The sequence below is a fragment of the Polychytrium aggregatum genome (genome assembly GCF_025602895.1).
Source record: "Polychytrium aggregatum strain JEL109 chromosome Unknown BJ171scaffold_39, whole genome shotgun sequence".
NCBI lineage: Eukaryota > Fungi > Chytridiomycota > Chytridiomycetes > Polychytriales > Polychytrium > Polychytrium aggregatum.
In genome coordinates, this window is record NW_026516241.1 from 279,368 (window position 1) to 293,380 (window position 14,013).

The window sequence follows — 14,013 nt, forward strand, 5'->3', positions numbered from 1 at the left end:
ATCTTTGTTTGTGTCTGGCTGGGGGATATTCATTGTGACCCACCAACAGCACAAATCACACCACAGCACAAATCGCCCCCTCACCCAGACGAAGAATAATCTGTCCGCAGACCAGGGACAGGCTCGATTTGGTCTCTTGAACAGAGGTTGATGATGATCTCGGTATGAAGACACCAACTCTGACTGGGTCGTCCCTCAACAGCACATCTTGTGGGCATCATCGAACACACAAATGGGACGAGCCGCTTGCTCAACCACGGTTTCATCGCCGATAAGGTTCAGACACCCGGTGGCCGCTCAGGAATATGCCTCCACAATCGGCCGTGTTGTATTTCACCTATCACTTGACATCCGCGAGCCATTTGTAAAAGATCTCACTCTTGCACAGCGTCTGCTCGGTTTCGAGACAAAACAGCGCATCTCGCAAGATGATCCGCTTACGCTCCTTCAGCGTCATGCTTCGGCCGAACCGCATGCTCGAGGAGGCGTCGGTGGCGCTGCGCGTTGATGCTGTCGCATTCGGTGTGGGTTCTGAGACAGGGGTCTTTTTGGGGACGATCCGGAGCGTCGAGTCGGGGGCCAGGGCGGGCTTGGGCGGAATCGATGACGCTGCCATCATCCAACTCTTCTGAGATCCTCCAGCGGCCAGCATGGCAGCCATGTTAATGTTCTGAGCCTTGACGCTCTCGGGAATGTCCCGCTCACGCCTGCCCTTCTTCTTGCCTGCCCTTTTGGCATCGTCGTCACCATCGGGCACAAACGAGTCGTCACCATTTGCCTTGGAGGCCGGGAAGAATTTGGCTCGAGCGTCTTGTTCCTGCTGGCGCTCCTCTTGCTCGATGCGGACGAGGGCCTGTCGGATGTCGTCGGATCCTCTCTTGACTTCCACGCGGAATTGGCCCTCCTCCTCTTGCTCTCGGCGATCAAGCTCAAGGAACTGCTCGTACGTAAATCCGACCCGATGCTTGGCTGCCATAATCGTCTTTTCGATCAGGCCCTTGAGTCGCTCCTGCAGCGCGAGGGCTAGGTAAACAAGGTACTCCTCATCAACCTTCGCAATAGAGTGCTTCTTGGCTACAGTGGAGCACAGAGAAACAAGAACGCGCCGTCAGAGAAGCATCGATGCACCGAGAGAAGCAAGCAACGTCGAGCTGCTGGAAAGCATAACACTGATCACCAAAGCGGCGATGCTGTTGGATCAGTAGCTGCTGTCGGCTCAACCCTGCCGTCTGTCAGCGATCATTTTGAGCAGAATCAAAACGGCACAGTCATGGGTTTTGGTCCAGTGGGCCCCGAGTGGGACGCTGCAACTCACCAATCGCCTCAACGACACGTTTGAGGCCGTGAATATTCAGGAAACGCTGTTGCCGTGCACGGTCGACACCGGTCCGGTAGCCCGTAGGCTGCAGCAACCCTCCGGACACGGACATCTTTTGCTCGATGCCACGCATGATATCTTCCTCTTCCTGAACGTAGAGCGATGCGGATCCGATGAGACACTGTTGAAGAGCGAGACCCTGCGCAAGCCAAGTAAACATGCTCCGACAAGGCAGCTCAACGGCTCATACAGCAATCACAGCCCGTCTGAAGTTTCAAGCCACTTCAGCATCGTTGTCAACAACGCACCATCTTCATATCCACGCCTCCGTACGATGTGGCATCCATCATGCCTTCAACATCCAGTTGATTGATATCAACTTCAGCTTTGACCTTGGACGGTCCCGCGGCAGCGCCAGCTTTGGCTGCAGAAGGGAAACCCATGTTTAGAGAATAGGCGCAGTCAAATGGATCGCTATCATGGAAGGAAACGCATGCTACAAACCTATCGCAGGACGGCCAAGCGGTGCGGGAGGACCCATGTCGGAGGACCCAACCCCAACCCCGGCCGCAGCCGCATTTACAGTCGTTGAAATGGATGCATTCATCGAGGCGATCATCTTCTTGGCCACATCCGGTTCGGTCCGAAATTTTTTCGGCGTGCTTCTGGAGAGTGCAAAGGGGCACGATCAGAGTCCGGCCGATGTTGGCGGCTGTGCGTCCGCGACTCTCTGCAAGACAAAAGTAAGAAATGCACAGACATATTCGCAAGAATGCACGCACTGGCTCGAGCGAGGTCACTGGATCCGCAAGCGACATACCCTTCGCCCACTGGACCGGCGGCCCGTTTCTTGGTGGAGTCGACAACCGACTTGACTTGCCCGCCTGCAGAACCAAGCTACAGGCAGCCACTGGTTTAGGACTCATGCAACCCAATATTACAGGACAGGGCTTGGGTAGACCACCACAAAGGACAAGAGCATGCCGTGCGCCGTCCCAGAACCACCCCGGCAGGCCATACCGAGTACGATCCAGGCGTGAGCGCAGAGAGCGCGGAAACGGCTCCCGATGCTGCTGATATTGGCACCGTCGACGTGCTTGATGAGAGCGAATACAGGAGAGTCGCGAACTCGGCTTGAGTGAGAACTTCCTTTGCCTGGGCAATGAAGTCCTCGCTTGTGATCGACTGATCCTGTCAGCAATTTGTTCGGGTATAGTTGAATATGGCATTCGGAATGCGTGGAGCAGCGAGAAATTCACGGCGGGATCGGTAAGTGCAGAGTGGGCGAGTCGTTTCATTGCTCCGCAGATCCTCGCTCTCGAAAGGCCCGTCGTTCAGCCAACACCCGGCCATCCCACCTGGCTGCGGGTCAGCAGTGTTGAGAACCGGGTTTTCCGGTCGCCTGGCAGCTTGGATGCAAAACTTTGGATGGTAGCAGATTGAACCAGCGACGACAAGCTTGTCGGGCTTGAAGTGGTTGTGAATCCCAGCCCTGTCGACGCAGAGGCGGGTCGAGCGGCAGAGGCAGCGAGGGGCACTGGCGTTTGTTCAAAGCAGTCACAGAGAGATGCGCATCCACAGTAGCATCAGTACCAAGTACCATTCTCCGAGCTTCCCCAAGCGTATCGGAGAAGCTGCAGAGGTCGATGCAGGGGCCGATCAAGGGGCAGCATCATCCTTGGACTGGACTCACAGGTGGCGCCGTCGTGGTCGGCGCTTGAGGTTTCGCCACCGATGATCTCGCCGAAATCAAAGTCGTAGTTATCGGTTGTCGATACGGGCGTCGATGAAACCGATCCAGCAAGGGACGCCGCCGGATTGATGGTGGAAACGTCCAGAAAGCTGCTGAGGGTTGTGTTGGCAGCGGCACTCGCATTCGGCGAAATGCCAAGGGAGCCCTGCAAGGGTCCGGACGACTCGGCCGAGAGCTGCGAAGATGAGTCTTCTGACACACGGCCGAGCAACTTCAGGATGCTATTTTCTTCCTCCATAGTCTGGTGTAGATGCGGATCGATCTGCAAATCAGATATGGATGTTCACGGGCTGCCTGTCGGTCTATTCGGCTGTGCGATCAGCGGCGCAAGAGACCAGCGAGTTCGTTAATGCACATGCACATGCACATGCACATCGATCCAGGGCGGCCCAGCTGCAGCGCTCCCGGCGTCTCCCGTCCGTACCTGATATGCGCAGATCAGCCAGGGCCAGATGCGGCTCGAGGTGCGCTGAGGGCGGCTGCTCGGCCACTCGCCCTCGGACGCATTCGATCCGGCGGCGTCTGGCTGGACAAGCCGCTGCGCTTTTTTCTTTTTGGTGGCGATCGCTGGGTTTTGGGGTTGGCGCGATCTGGTCCAGCACAATGCCCCGACAGCCAGCACCAGCACCAGCATCAGCACACAGAGGCATCCGGCCGCGAGCCATGCCGGCCAAGCAGCCAGGGCCCAGCCAGCGAGATCTGGAGCGCGAGAGAATCGAGCGGAGAATGAATGCCTTCCACAACCCCGAGGACGAAGACAGCGACGGCTCCGATATCCAAGACAGCGGCAATATGGATGATGGCGATGGCTTTGACTACGAACAGGAATACGGTAGCAGCGATGACGAAGAGGAAGAGGAAGAAGAAGAGGAAGAGGAAGAAGAGGACGAAGAAGAGGAGGAGGAGGAAGAAGAGGACGAAGAAGAGGAGGAGGAGGAGGAACAGCCTCCAAAGCGGCAATCAAAGCATACCAAGCTCGCCCGTGATCCCAAAGCCATGCAACTGGTATGTCTTTTGCTGACGAAAACGGATACCGTCGTGCGAGTCCTCCGCAGAGGTTCGAGTGCAGACCTGACCCCATCTCGCTCTTCAATGACACACAGGAAAGGCTCAAGCAAGGTAAACGCACATGCAGAATTAATGCGACTGAAACATAGATACTGATGCGCCCGCTGCGACCTGCTCCCTGTTCGTCTTGATGGCTCAGAGCTCGCGGAGGTCTCGTTTGAGCAACTGGCCTCGATCCAGAGCAAGATGGGCATGAAAAAGTTCCACGAGGCCCTTCGTGGGTCATCAAGGCCCGGTGCCGGCACCCGCCGCAGGGAAGCCAAAGATGAAGACGATGAGATCTATGGCGGCGACGACGACGACCGGGACCCGGATGATGATGAGGAGAGCCAAGAGGACGAGGGCCGCGACTGGAATCGTCGCTCGTCCGCAAAGGATGCTAAAAAGGCAATACCCCGGCGGAAAGATAAGAACATGTGAGTGAACCATGCGGCAGATGCGGACAAAGCTCCTTTGCTGATGGACTGTCTCCATGGATTGCCATATCCAGGCCGATGGAAGTGTCGTCCAAGAAACCAGTTTCCCGAGCACGAACAGTTGTGGAGCTGCCCAAGCGGGTAGGTTTCCTGGTAGCAACATCGACGGATGATTGCTCCTATCCGCGCATGTCTTTATGGCCATCATCCTCGGCTTGGCCTGTGCAGTCCAGCAACCGGCCTTGAGAATGAAGTTGACCGACCCGTCTTGGCTCTCACCCCTGCAGCAAATTCGTGATCCGAGATTCGAGTCGCTCTCGGGGCGATTCAACGAAGATCTCTTCAAGCGCTCGTACGGATTCTTGAGTGACTATCGAGCGGATGAAATGAAGCAGCTGCGCGAGCAGATCGCAAAGACCAAAAACATACAAGAGCGCGAGAGAATGGACCGAACCCTGCAGAAGATGGTAATTGTCGGCAACTCGCCACTACAGCGTTTGCTCGGTCTCAAGGCTGGATGCTGACAATTGACACACGCTCTTCGTTCGACTTGGCAGATCTCGAAGCAGAAATCCAAGGAGCGAGATGACGATCGCAAGAAGCTTAAGAGTGAATGGAAGAAGAGCGAGCTGGACATGGTCAAGCGGGGCAAGAAGCCGTTCTTCCTCAAAAAAGGTAGATGTTGTTGCTGCCCATGATGCACTGCCCAGCGAGGTCTCTGGGTAGTCATCGCCATGGCTCTAACCACACATCTACCGTCCCAGCCGATGCAAAGAAGCTCGAGCTTGTCAGCAAATTCAAGAACATGTCGCCAAAAGAGGTGGACAAGGTCCTCGAGAAGCGACGAAAGCGAAATGCTGCAAAGGAGCACCGGTTCATGCCCTACGAGCGGCGATCTGCCTGACACTCCCGCTGACAGAAACAGCGTTCTGGGAAGTGCGGCCAAAGCACGCACTCTGTTCGATCAGGCAAGAGGGTGCTGCCAACGGCACTCGGGGCAGCGGCGACAGCCATCGCTGGTCAAGACCATTGGTGTCCAGAGTGTAGACACATGTCCTGGCGTGCGAGGAAAGCTTCAATACATCAAGTGGCAGCACCACCCGATGGTCGCCTCAGCACAGACCGGGCATACTGCGTTTTCGGCCAAGAACGAGCTCGGCCATATCCCCAGCGCTCACAGGCGATTCGCGCCACCGGGCTGCGACCCTGCTCTTTGCCTCGATCTGTGCCGCTGCTGCAACATGGGACTGGACTTTGAAGACCTCCTCGGCGAGCACTTGCTTTCAAGCGAAGGCACTCGAGCGACCGCCGCGGCCCTCGAGGGCAAGACCGTTGGTCTCTACTTTAGTGCCCACTGGTAATGGTCGCCATTTGCAGATCCTGGTTGGGGGAAGTGCAAGGCAGATCCTGGGCGAGAGCGGTCCGCACAAATGTCGATCCTACTTTCTCCTCCCCTCACATGAGGAAGCTTTGGCTGTTTGAAGGGCAGCACATACCAGGACCAGTCGAAAGGCGAGGCAGCCCCCATCGGGCGACGGTGGACGGTCGTGCTGACTGCTCGCTTCCATCTGCGGTCTCGCTCAGGTGTCCGCCGTGCAGGGCATTCACCCCCGTCCTGGTCGAGTATTACCGCAACCTGCTTGCCAACGATAAAGCGTTCGAGATCGTCTTCATCAGCATCGATCACAACGCCGAGGCCTTCCAGGACTATTTCAAATCGATGCCATGGCAAGTTGCGCCCTGCCCACTCCTCATCCCCAGCGACTGGATTGCCCCGGCCGACCCACCCTGACCTGACCCACGACCATTCGCTCCTTTGCCGGTGCTCCAGGCTGGCCTTCCCGTTTGACCGGACAGCGGCCGAGTCGTTGGGCCAGCGATTCCAGATCAAAGGCGTACCCACTCTCATCTTCCTCGATCAAAAGGGCGAGATCCTGTCCTCCAACGGGCGTGCCAATGTCCTTGGCGATCCCGAGGGACTTGGCTTTCCGTATCCGCCGAAATCCGCCAGGGAGATTCTTGGAACCAGTTTTGTTGGCCCTGACGGACAGCCGGTGTCGTCGGTCGCTCTGGACGGCAAGACCGTCGGTGTCTTGATTGCCAAAGCCTCGCACCCACTCCAAGACGACCTTGCCAAAACCTACAAGAGCACGCTCGACCGGAATCTGCCCTTTGAGATCATCGCTCTATCAGACGGTGAGGCACAGGCATATTTGACCGCACGACCCCAGTGTCGAGGAGGCATCCTCATCACTGACACTAACTACCATCTCTGGCTCATTGTTGCGATCGGTCAGATCATCTCCAGAACGTGCCGTGGCTGACCGCTCGGCCGAAGGAGGCAAGGCGAATCAAAGCCGAGTTTTGGTGAGCAACGACCGCCGGCTCCATAGCAGGGACAGGCGCCCTGGCTGTGCCTCGGCGGTAGTGAGAAGGCCCATGAGAAACGAGACTGACCTGTGCGTACGTACTATTATCAGCGAGCGACTGGGCATCGACCGGGCACCGCATTTGGTGGTGATCGGGCCAGACGAAGCCATCATCAACCACGACGCACTCGTGCACGCTTCCAGCGACACCCAAGGCGAGCTGTTCCCCTGGCACCCCAAGAACGTGGTCGATATTGCCGAGGTGCGCAAGCGAGGCGATCGAGACATTGAGGCAATCGAGGCTATCGAGGCGATCGAGGCAATCGAGCAGCGGTGCTCGTTCCTGCACGGCGTCCATGGTGGGCTGTCGTCGGCGGTTGGGTCGCCAATTGGCTGCTCGTCAATGGTAACTCTGACAATATCGATACCAAACATGCCGACCATCGCTTCTCCAGTCATTCACATCGGCAGGTCACCACATAACCCACAAGACCTCTTTGATCGCATTCTTTGGGTCTGCCTCGGAGGTGGGTGCTCGATCCAGCACATACATCCCTCTCGCTGTCACATCTGCAACGGTGGCGCCAACACGGCCAGGCTGGCTGATATGATGTCTGTTTCTATTGCCCGCCAGAAACAAGCCGCGGAAATCGAGCGCACTCTGCAAGAAGTGGCCGATCGTCATGTTGAAAAGATGGTCTGCAAAGATGACATGTGCGTGATCGTCAAGACAGAGCCGCAAGTGCTGTTCTTTACGAGCAAGCACGATTGCAAAATGCAACAGCTCGTGCGCCAATACTCGCAGGTCCCACCCGAGCAGTGGCCCGCCAAGCCCTTTGTTTTGGTGATCAACGCAGGTGCCAAGAGCATTGCTGTTGTTGAAGAAGATATCAACCATGTGAGCGCATCGTGCTGACCCGACAGCACCACGGTGGTCGGGTGATTCTTGCTGCAGTCCCGGATGGATGCGCTGCCCTGTGCTGCATATCGACTGACATCCATGGCGAATGCTGCAACGCGCCGGTCACCAGAGCAACCTGCAGAGCCTCATCGATCGCATCCAGTCGAGGCAGCTGTCGATGCAAAAGCTGGCTCCGTCGTCGGCCGAGCCTATTTTCAAGACCGTGCCGTACCTCCTGGTGCCTCTGGCACTGCACCAGATCAGCGCAAGCTTGAACCAGGTCTTTGACCGCCAGAGCCTCCTGTCCCGCGCGGGCAGCTACTTGATCTGGTTCGTTGTCATGGTGATGTTCTTGCGCTTGGCCGGCCGTGTGGCGGCTCTGGCGGAGGAGTACATCAGCCCGCGCCTCAAGTACGAGTGGCAGGAGCCGGGCAGCTATCGCCGCCCCAAGCGTGAATGAAGCAATACAGCGCACCCATCTTGAAACAGGACGGGGTACTCTGCGCCGGCGACCCCAGCCCCATGCCTTGTGGATCCAAGACATGCCCGCTTGGCTGTCCTTCGGTTCTGGCTGGCCCGGATCGAACACAGCGTCCCTGTCTTCGTCCGCGCGTGACTCTGTGCGACGGGGGCTTGCGTTGGTCCCGGCTCTGCGCCGGATCAGCCCCCCCAAACAGCCCTCCAGATCCAGAGCTGCCATGGCTTCTCGCAGTCTCGTCTCCCGTCGCTCCTGTCTCTGTCTCTATCTCTGTCTTTATCATCGTCGTCGACATCTGTCGCCATGGCTCCAGTCCCTCCCCAACGCAAGTCCAACATCCTGGTCACCGGCTACGGTGTAAGTGTTTGCAGCCACCAGTTTCTCCTCCGGCCGGCTGTGGCTCCTTTCGCCGACACCTGTTCCGCACGTTGATGCCTGCTCTGCACGCCGCTCTGCTGGCGATTGAATCTTATTTGGTGCTGCTGTCCATCCCCCCCTTCCTAATTCCACAGGCGTTCAAAAGCGCCCCCGTGGTAAGTATGCATCCTACTCTGCTGGCGCTGTCTGTCGATGCATCGCACTCGCTCACTGCTCGGCCCCGCCAATAGCTGAACCCCTCATGGGAAGCCGTCAAGACCCTCGAGGGCCTGCAGTCCAACGGATACCGCATCGTCCCTCGGCTCATGACCGTCGCCTACGAGTTTGTCTCTGGTAAGAAATGCGCCGTGTAGCTGAGTTCTCGCTGTCAAACAGATACCGATAGTGCCCTGAACCTGCTCGGTCTCGCCGCCACCCAGCGAACCTGCCTCCCCTGATTGCCGAGTTCGAGCCGGCAGCGATCATCCATGTCGGCCAGGGTCTCCCGAATACCATCAACCTCGAGACGATTGCCCATCCTCAGGGCTACGTCCATCCTGATGTCGAGTAAGTGCGAATCGGGCTGCCTGCTTGGCTCTACTGTCGTGCTAATTGGCCTGGGTCCGGTGTGGATCGGATGTCTCCAGAAACCAGATGGCCCCTGAAGGCACCGTCATTCTGCCTCCCCCTGCGGATGGCTCGCCCTTCCCGTCTCCTCTTCGCACCATCCTCGACAACGAAGCTCTGCGAGACGCCATGCGCGCAAAGGGCTGGGACATTTGCAACGTCTCGACCGATGCTGGCCGCTACCTGTGCGAGTATATCTTCTACTCATCGCTCTACCTCACCCGGGAGTCGCCCGTCCCTGTCCTGTTCCTGCACATCCCGGCTCCTGGTGCGCCTTATTCTCAGGAGCAGCTCGACATTGCCGTCCGCGATCTCGTTTCGTTGGTTGCTGCCACCCTTGAGGCCGGGGCCCTTAGCGGAGCCTGAACGGCGATTCAACCAGGCGCAATGCTGCCAGGCACATGGTGGCCGTCGTTGTGCCCTCAGCGTCGATTACATTGGGCCAGCTTGTCCTCGTATGTATGTGTTCTGTCGCCATCGACCATGTCAATATACAGTGAAGCGATGGATCTGCCTTTGGGCATGGCCCCTCTTGCTCGCCGGGTGAGTGTCTCGATAGACTTGGAACGCCAGCCGTGCTGGATCGAAAGCATGGCTACAGCGAACCCATTCTCGAATGGGACATGCGGACGACTTGGGCGGGTTGGATGACGTCGATCGGTGCTGGCTGAATGATGCTGACCCGCCTGGCTAAACGACGTCGATCGGCACTCGCGGGTGATGTTTCCCGATTCAAGAGTCCTCGGGGGCTCCAGGCGCGGACAGCCCGAGGAGGCGGTTGACCCACGCAGCGACAGCAAAGAGGCATCGGCAGAGTGGGTCTTGGATCTTGGTCCTCGATTCGCGACGAATCAGCGATTGCTGCTCAGTCGATTGTACTGGCTGGTGCGGCCTCAGGTGCAATGTATGATGGCTTCGGGCTCCCAGAGCAGCGACTGGAAGGCAGTGACATTCAAACAGCAGCAATTCGACAAGGGGTCGGCATTGCTCCTCGACACTTCGGACCCACATCGAGCCGAATCCCGGACAGAAAGCAAGCCACACCCCTGCGAGGGATACCGAGTCGTTGCACAGGTCGCCGATCAATATCCCATGCCTTGTCTTGACGGTCTGGCCTGGCATCTTCAAAACAACTGACACACCTGGTGGCAATGGCAATGTATGCTGAGCCTAATGCGATGCTGAGACATGTCCCTCGCAGGATGGTCATGCATCTCGTGCAGTCCCGAGCAGAACAGCCGATCAAAGCAACCAGATGCTGTGCGGATCCCACGAGCGACTTGCTTTCCTCTTTCCTTCCACAAACCCCTTGGAAGTCGGCCGGCCTGGCTGCCCCAGTTGTCTTTGCGGTCTTGGCAGTGCTGCCCAAGTGTATATGCTTCGTCGCGGCAACGAGCCATATGTTCCCACACCACATAAATAGGCTCGCTCCATCCCTCGGCCATGACGCTCGCCAGCCGCAAAAGCCTCATCCTACCCCAAACAAGCCAAGTCCGGCTCGCTCCTTTCCAAGTCCGTTCTTTGGTGCCTCATTGCCGATTCCTCCGACAAGCCCTTTCAAATGTCTGGCGCCTACAAAACCCCGATTGTCTTGCTTGCGGCTCTCGCCCTTCTTCTGCCAGCGTGCTTGGCCTGGCAGCTCGACGTTGTTCTCTACGAAGATATCAACTATGGCGGACGAGCTGTCGACTTTCAGGTCCATGACAGTCTCAAGTGCTATAATATCCATGAATGCTTTAATGACCAAATGTCCAGCTTCAAAATCACGGCCAGCTGCGATATTCCCACTGGCATGTATCTCGTCCTGGCTGCCGATATCCAATGCCCCTGGAACGACTGGAGCGACTTTTGCACTGCGGACAACTCGCAAGATCTCACCGCGTACGTCAACCTCGTGGCCTGCCAGACGGTTTCCGTCCCCTGGGTCGGCTCGTGCTTGAACGATCAAGTCAGCGCCTTTATCATTCTCGAAGACTGGCAGAGCAACCTCTGGTGGAACTCTGGCCAGTACACGTTCGGCTGCTGAGCGCCCTGTCTGTCCCTGTGCTATGCAACGTGAATACAGTCAGTTCAGAGTGCCGTTATGACCGTCGATACCTGCCTCGTTCGTTTTGACGGTCGCTCCCACATCGCATCCTGGCCATGTCTCTCTGCCGCACCTTGGTGCTTCTGGCTTCACTCGCGCGGAGGGCGAATCAGCGTGTGCATGCGTCTGGCGGACCGAGGCAATCCCCAGATCGCTGGCGGATTCCGTTGGTCGGGCTGTCTTGCTGGCCCTCGCTTCGGTCCAGCGCCCTCTTCCCAGCGCCCCTTTCCAGGCCCGGCCGTCTCGCCCGGCTGCAGCGCCCTCAGTCCTCCGTCAACCATCCCCACACCCGGCCGCCTCGCTCGCGCTTGCTCCCGCTATGGATTCTAAGGCTGGATCCACCCAGGGCACCTCCATTGCACGGATTCTGTTCTATCTCGGCTCTTGGTAGTGTTCTCGGCGTGGATGATTCCCCCGATGTCCAGCACGCTTCTTCGTATCCCTTCCCGCCGCTGCGTATCTCTATCCCTCCCTCATTGCACATCCCGTTGACGATCCGACCCCTTCCTTCTCAGGTACTTTTTCTCGTCGGCCCTCTCAATATACAACAAGGCCCTGCTTGGAAAGCACCAATACAACCTCAACCTGCCGCTGCTGCTATGCGCGATCCATGCCATGACCCACTTCTTGACGTCCCTGTTCCTCTACAACTTCTTCTGCATGGACCTGCGGCGGCGGCCAAAGCCCACTGTCTACCACTATCTGACGCACGTCGTCCCGACGGGGCTCTGCACAGCGCTTGGTAAGAAGCCACCAGATGCCCTGCGCCAGCCCGCTTCGGGCATATCCGCAAGCGCCTCACAGAAGTGTCGCCAGAATAGCAAAGCTCGTTCTGCTTGGGCTGACCCGGATTTCTTCTCAATCTCCAACGGCTCTGTTTCCATCCCGGACCAGACATTGTGATGAGCAATGCCTCGCTCCACTATATCAGCCTCTCCTTCTACACGATGATCAAATCGAGCGTGCCCGTTTGGGTTCTGATGTTCGCCTTTCTGTTTGGACTGGAAAAGATTCGGCTCTCGCTGATAGCCATCATCATGATCATCGTCTTTGGCGTCGTCATCACCATCGCCGGCGAGATCAAATACGACACGCTTGGCCTGGTGCTCGTCCTCGGCGGCTCCATCTTCTCGGGCCTGAGGTGGTCGCTGACCCAGATTCTGCTGCAGGGCCCGTCGTCGCCCATGGGCCATCCCGTGCTGACGCTTCTCTATCTCAGCCCGGTCATGGCCTTCTTCGATGGCATCCTCTCGCTCGTCCTCGAGTTTGGATACGGCAACGCTGCCAATCACCCTCAATTCGCCTCTGTCGGCTCCATCGTTGATCTGGTTGGGCTGCTGGCCATTGGCGGCGTCCTTGCGTTCCTGATGACGATTTCCGAATATTTTTTGATCGCCAGCACGTCCGTCGTCACTCTCTCTGGTAGGTCGCTGGCTGTGGCAAGTGTCGCTGATGCGTAGGGGAAAGGCTGGCCAGCACCCGCCAAGTATTGAGCCAGCCAGGCCGCACCCACAAGATCGGCACAGAGGACGTACATCTAACATAATGCTTGCCACCGTATCCGCTCGGCTTGCCATCCAAATGCAGTTGCGGTAAGTCGATCTAGCCCGAACATCTGGTGCTTGCGGATAGGATAGGATAGGATAGGATAGGATAGGATAGGATAGGATAGGATAGGATAGGATAGGATAGGATAGGATAGGATAGGATAGGATAGGATAGGATAGGATAGGATAGGATAGGATAGGATAGGATAGGATAGGATAGGATAGGATAGGATAGGATAGGATAGGATAGGATAGGATAGGATAGGATAGGATAGGATAGGATGGGATGGGATGGGACAAGGATGCTACGAGCCGCCGTGATCTGCACGCAGAGGTAGAGTCTAAAATATGGTGTCGGCTCATGCCAGGGCATGTCCAAGGAAGTCGTCGTGATCGTGCTGTCGATGATTATCTTTGGAGATCACGTCACCATGATCAACGTCGTCGGCATCATCATCACCATTGGCGGAATCGCTCTCTACAACCTCTACAAGTACAAGAACGGCAGCCTGGGGCACCATGCGCGCAGGGGGCCGTATTCATCTGTGTCGTCCAAGGACAACGAGCTGGCCATCTTTGACGACTGATACAATGCAAGCGATTCGGGGCGGTCTCTGCAGCGGGGAGCGGAGGTGGGCGGGAGCAAATCCTCAATACAATTCTCAGTCAATAGACCAACGCTGGCTGCTTCGATAGTGTGCCCATGAACAAGCAGCCGGCGATCTATGCCCTCTGGCTCGTCGCCGTGATCCAAGCCATGCGCCGCTCGCCCAGCACCAACCAACTCTCTCCTGATCTGCCCGACTGGCCTGTTGCCTGCCTGCCCGACTGGCCTTTGCCTGCCTGCCCAACACATCCATCTGTTTGTGCTCCGTCGATTCTGTCTGCCTGCTTTACTTTGCGAGTCCCTGCCAAACCAACCCCTGCAACAGCCATCGCTATCAAACCGCCATGGACGCTCCAGCGACCGATCACCCCTTGCCTCAAGTCCTCGAAGCTGTTGGAGCCATCACCAAGAGCAAGAGCAGCCTCGAGACGACAGACTGGGTCCAGCTCCATCGTCTCGTTGACGAGATCGACGACACCGAGATCT

General features: G+C 57.4%; 7 protein-coding genes across 7 annotated transcripts; 6 read left to right on the top strand and 1 right to left on the bottom strand.

Annotated features, from left to right (window-relative positions):
* Positions 1-94: 94 nt before the first annotated feature.
* BJ171DRAFT_518067 (transcription initiation factor TFIID component TAF4 family-domain-containing protein) lies at positions 95-3,491 on the bottom strand. The gene is made up of 8 exons (XM_053112216.1): positions 3,012-3,491; positions 2,677-2,855; positions 2,339-2,509; positions 2,139-2,215; positions 1,823-1,983; positions 1,627-1,742; positions 1,316-1,466; positions 95-1,074 (listed from the first exon to the last, which is right to left on the bottom strand). Exons 1-8 carry the CDS (start codon positions 3,307-3,309, stop codon positions 341-343), a joined length of 1,887 nt encoding a protein of 628 aa, XP_052963589.1. The 5' UTR covers positions 3,310-3,491; the 3' UTR covers positions 95-340.
* Positions 3,492-3,610: 119 nt separating this feature from the next.
* Positions 3,611-4,750, top strand: BJ171DRAFT_205091 (uncharacterized protein). The gene is made up of 3 exons (XM_053106309.1): positions 3,611-4,076; positions 4,175-4,190; positions 4,279-4,750. The coding sequence occupies exons 1-3, from the start codon at positions 3,675-3,677 to the stop codon at positions 4,557-4,559; spliced, it is 699 nt and encodes a 232-aa protein (XP_052963590.1). The 5' UTR covers positions 3,611-3,674; the 3' UTR covers positions 4,560-4,750.
* On the top strand, positions 4,628-5,459 carry BJ171DRAFT_427564 (uncharacterized protein; the record flags this gene model as incomplete). The annotated part of the gene is made up of 4 exons (XM_053107811.1): positions 4,628-4,696; positions 4,843-5,022; positions 5,113-5,230; positions 5,320-5,459. Coding segments are annotated over 4 exons (507 nt in total), but the record flags the coding sequence as incomplete, so codon positions are not given.
* A 337-nt stretch (positions 5,460-5,796) lies between these two features.
* Positions 5,797-8,285, top strand: BJ171DRAFT_585157 (uncharacterized protein; the record flags this gene model as incomplete). Its single annotated transcript, XM_053114347.1, has 8 exons — positions 5,797-5,912; positions 6,140-6,211; positions 6,387-6,751; positions 6,853-6,922; positions 7,036-7,283; positions 7,396-7,451; positions 7,559-7,822; positions 7,956-8,285. 8 exons carry the CDS (start codon positions 5,797-5,799, stop codon positions 8,283-8,285), a joined length of 1,521 nt encoding a protein of 506 aa, XP_052963592.1.
* Positions 8,286-8,458: 173 nt separating this feature from the next.
* Positions 8,459-10,095, top strand: BJ171DRAFT_601756 (uncharacterized protein). The gene is made up of 5 exons (XM_053115110.1): positions 8,459-8,660; positions 8,816-8,836; positions 8,912-9,014; positions 9,101-9,227; positions 9,308-10,095. The coding sequence occupies exons 1-5, from the start codon at positions 8,607-8,609 to the stop codon at positions 9,651-9,653; spliced, it is 651 nt and encodes a 216-aa protein (XP_052963593.1). The 5' UTR covers positions 8,459-8,606; the 3' UTR covers positions 9,654-10,095.
* Positions 10,096-10,267: 172 nt separating this feature from the next.
* On the top strand, positions 10,268-11,406 carry BJ171DRAFT_205052 (uncharacterized protein). The gene has a single exon (XM_053106308.1). The coding sequence runs from the start codon at positions 10,439-10,441 to the stop codon at positions 11,225-11,227; it is 789 nt and encodes a 262-aa protein (XP_052963594.1). The 5' UTR covers positions 10,268-10,438; the 3' UTR covers positions 11,228-11,406.
* A 286-nt stretch (positions 11,407-11,692) lies between these two features.
* Positions 11,693-13,507, top strand: BJ171DRAFT_585160 (triose-phosphate transporter family-domain-containing protein; the record flags this gene model as incomplete). Its single annotated transcript, XM_053114348.1, has 5 exons — positions 11,693-11,760; positions 11,889-12,115; positions 12,268-12,795; positions 12,876-12,904; positions 13,289-13,507. 5 exons carry the CDS (start codon positions 11,693-11,695, stop codon positions 13,505-13,507), a joined length of 1,071 nt encoding a protein of 356 aa, XP_052963595.1.
* Positions 13,508-14,013: the final 506 nt, after the last annotated feature.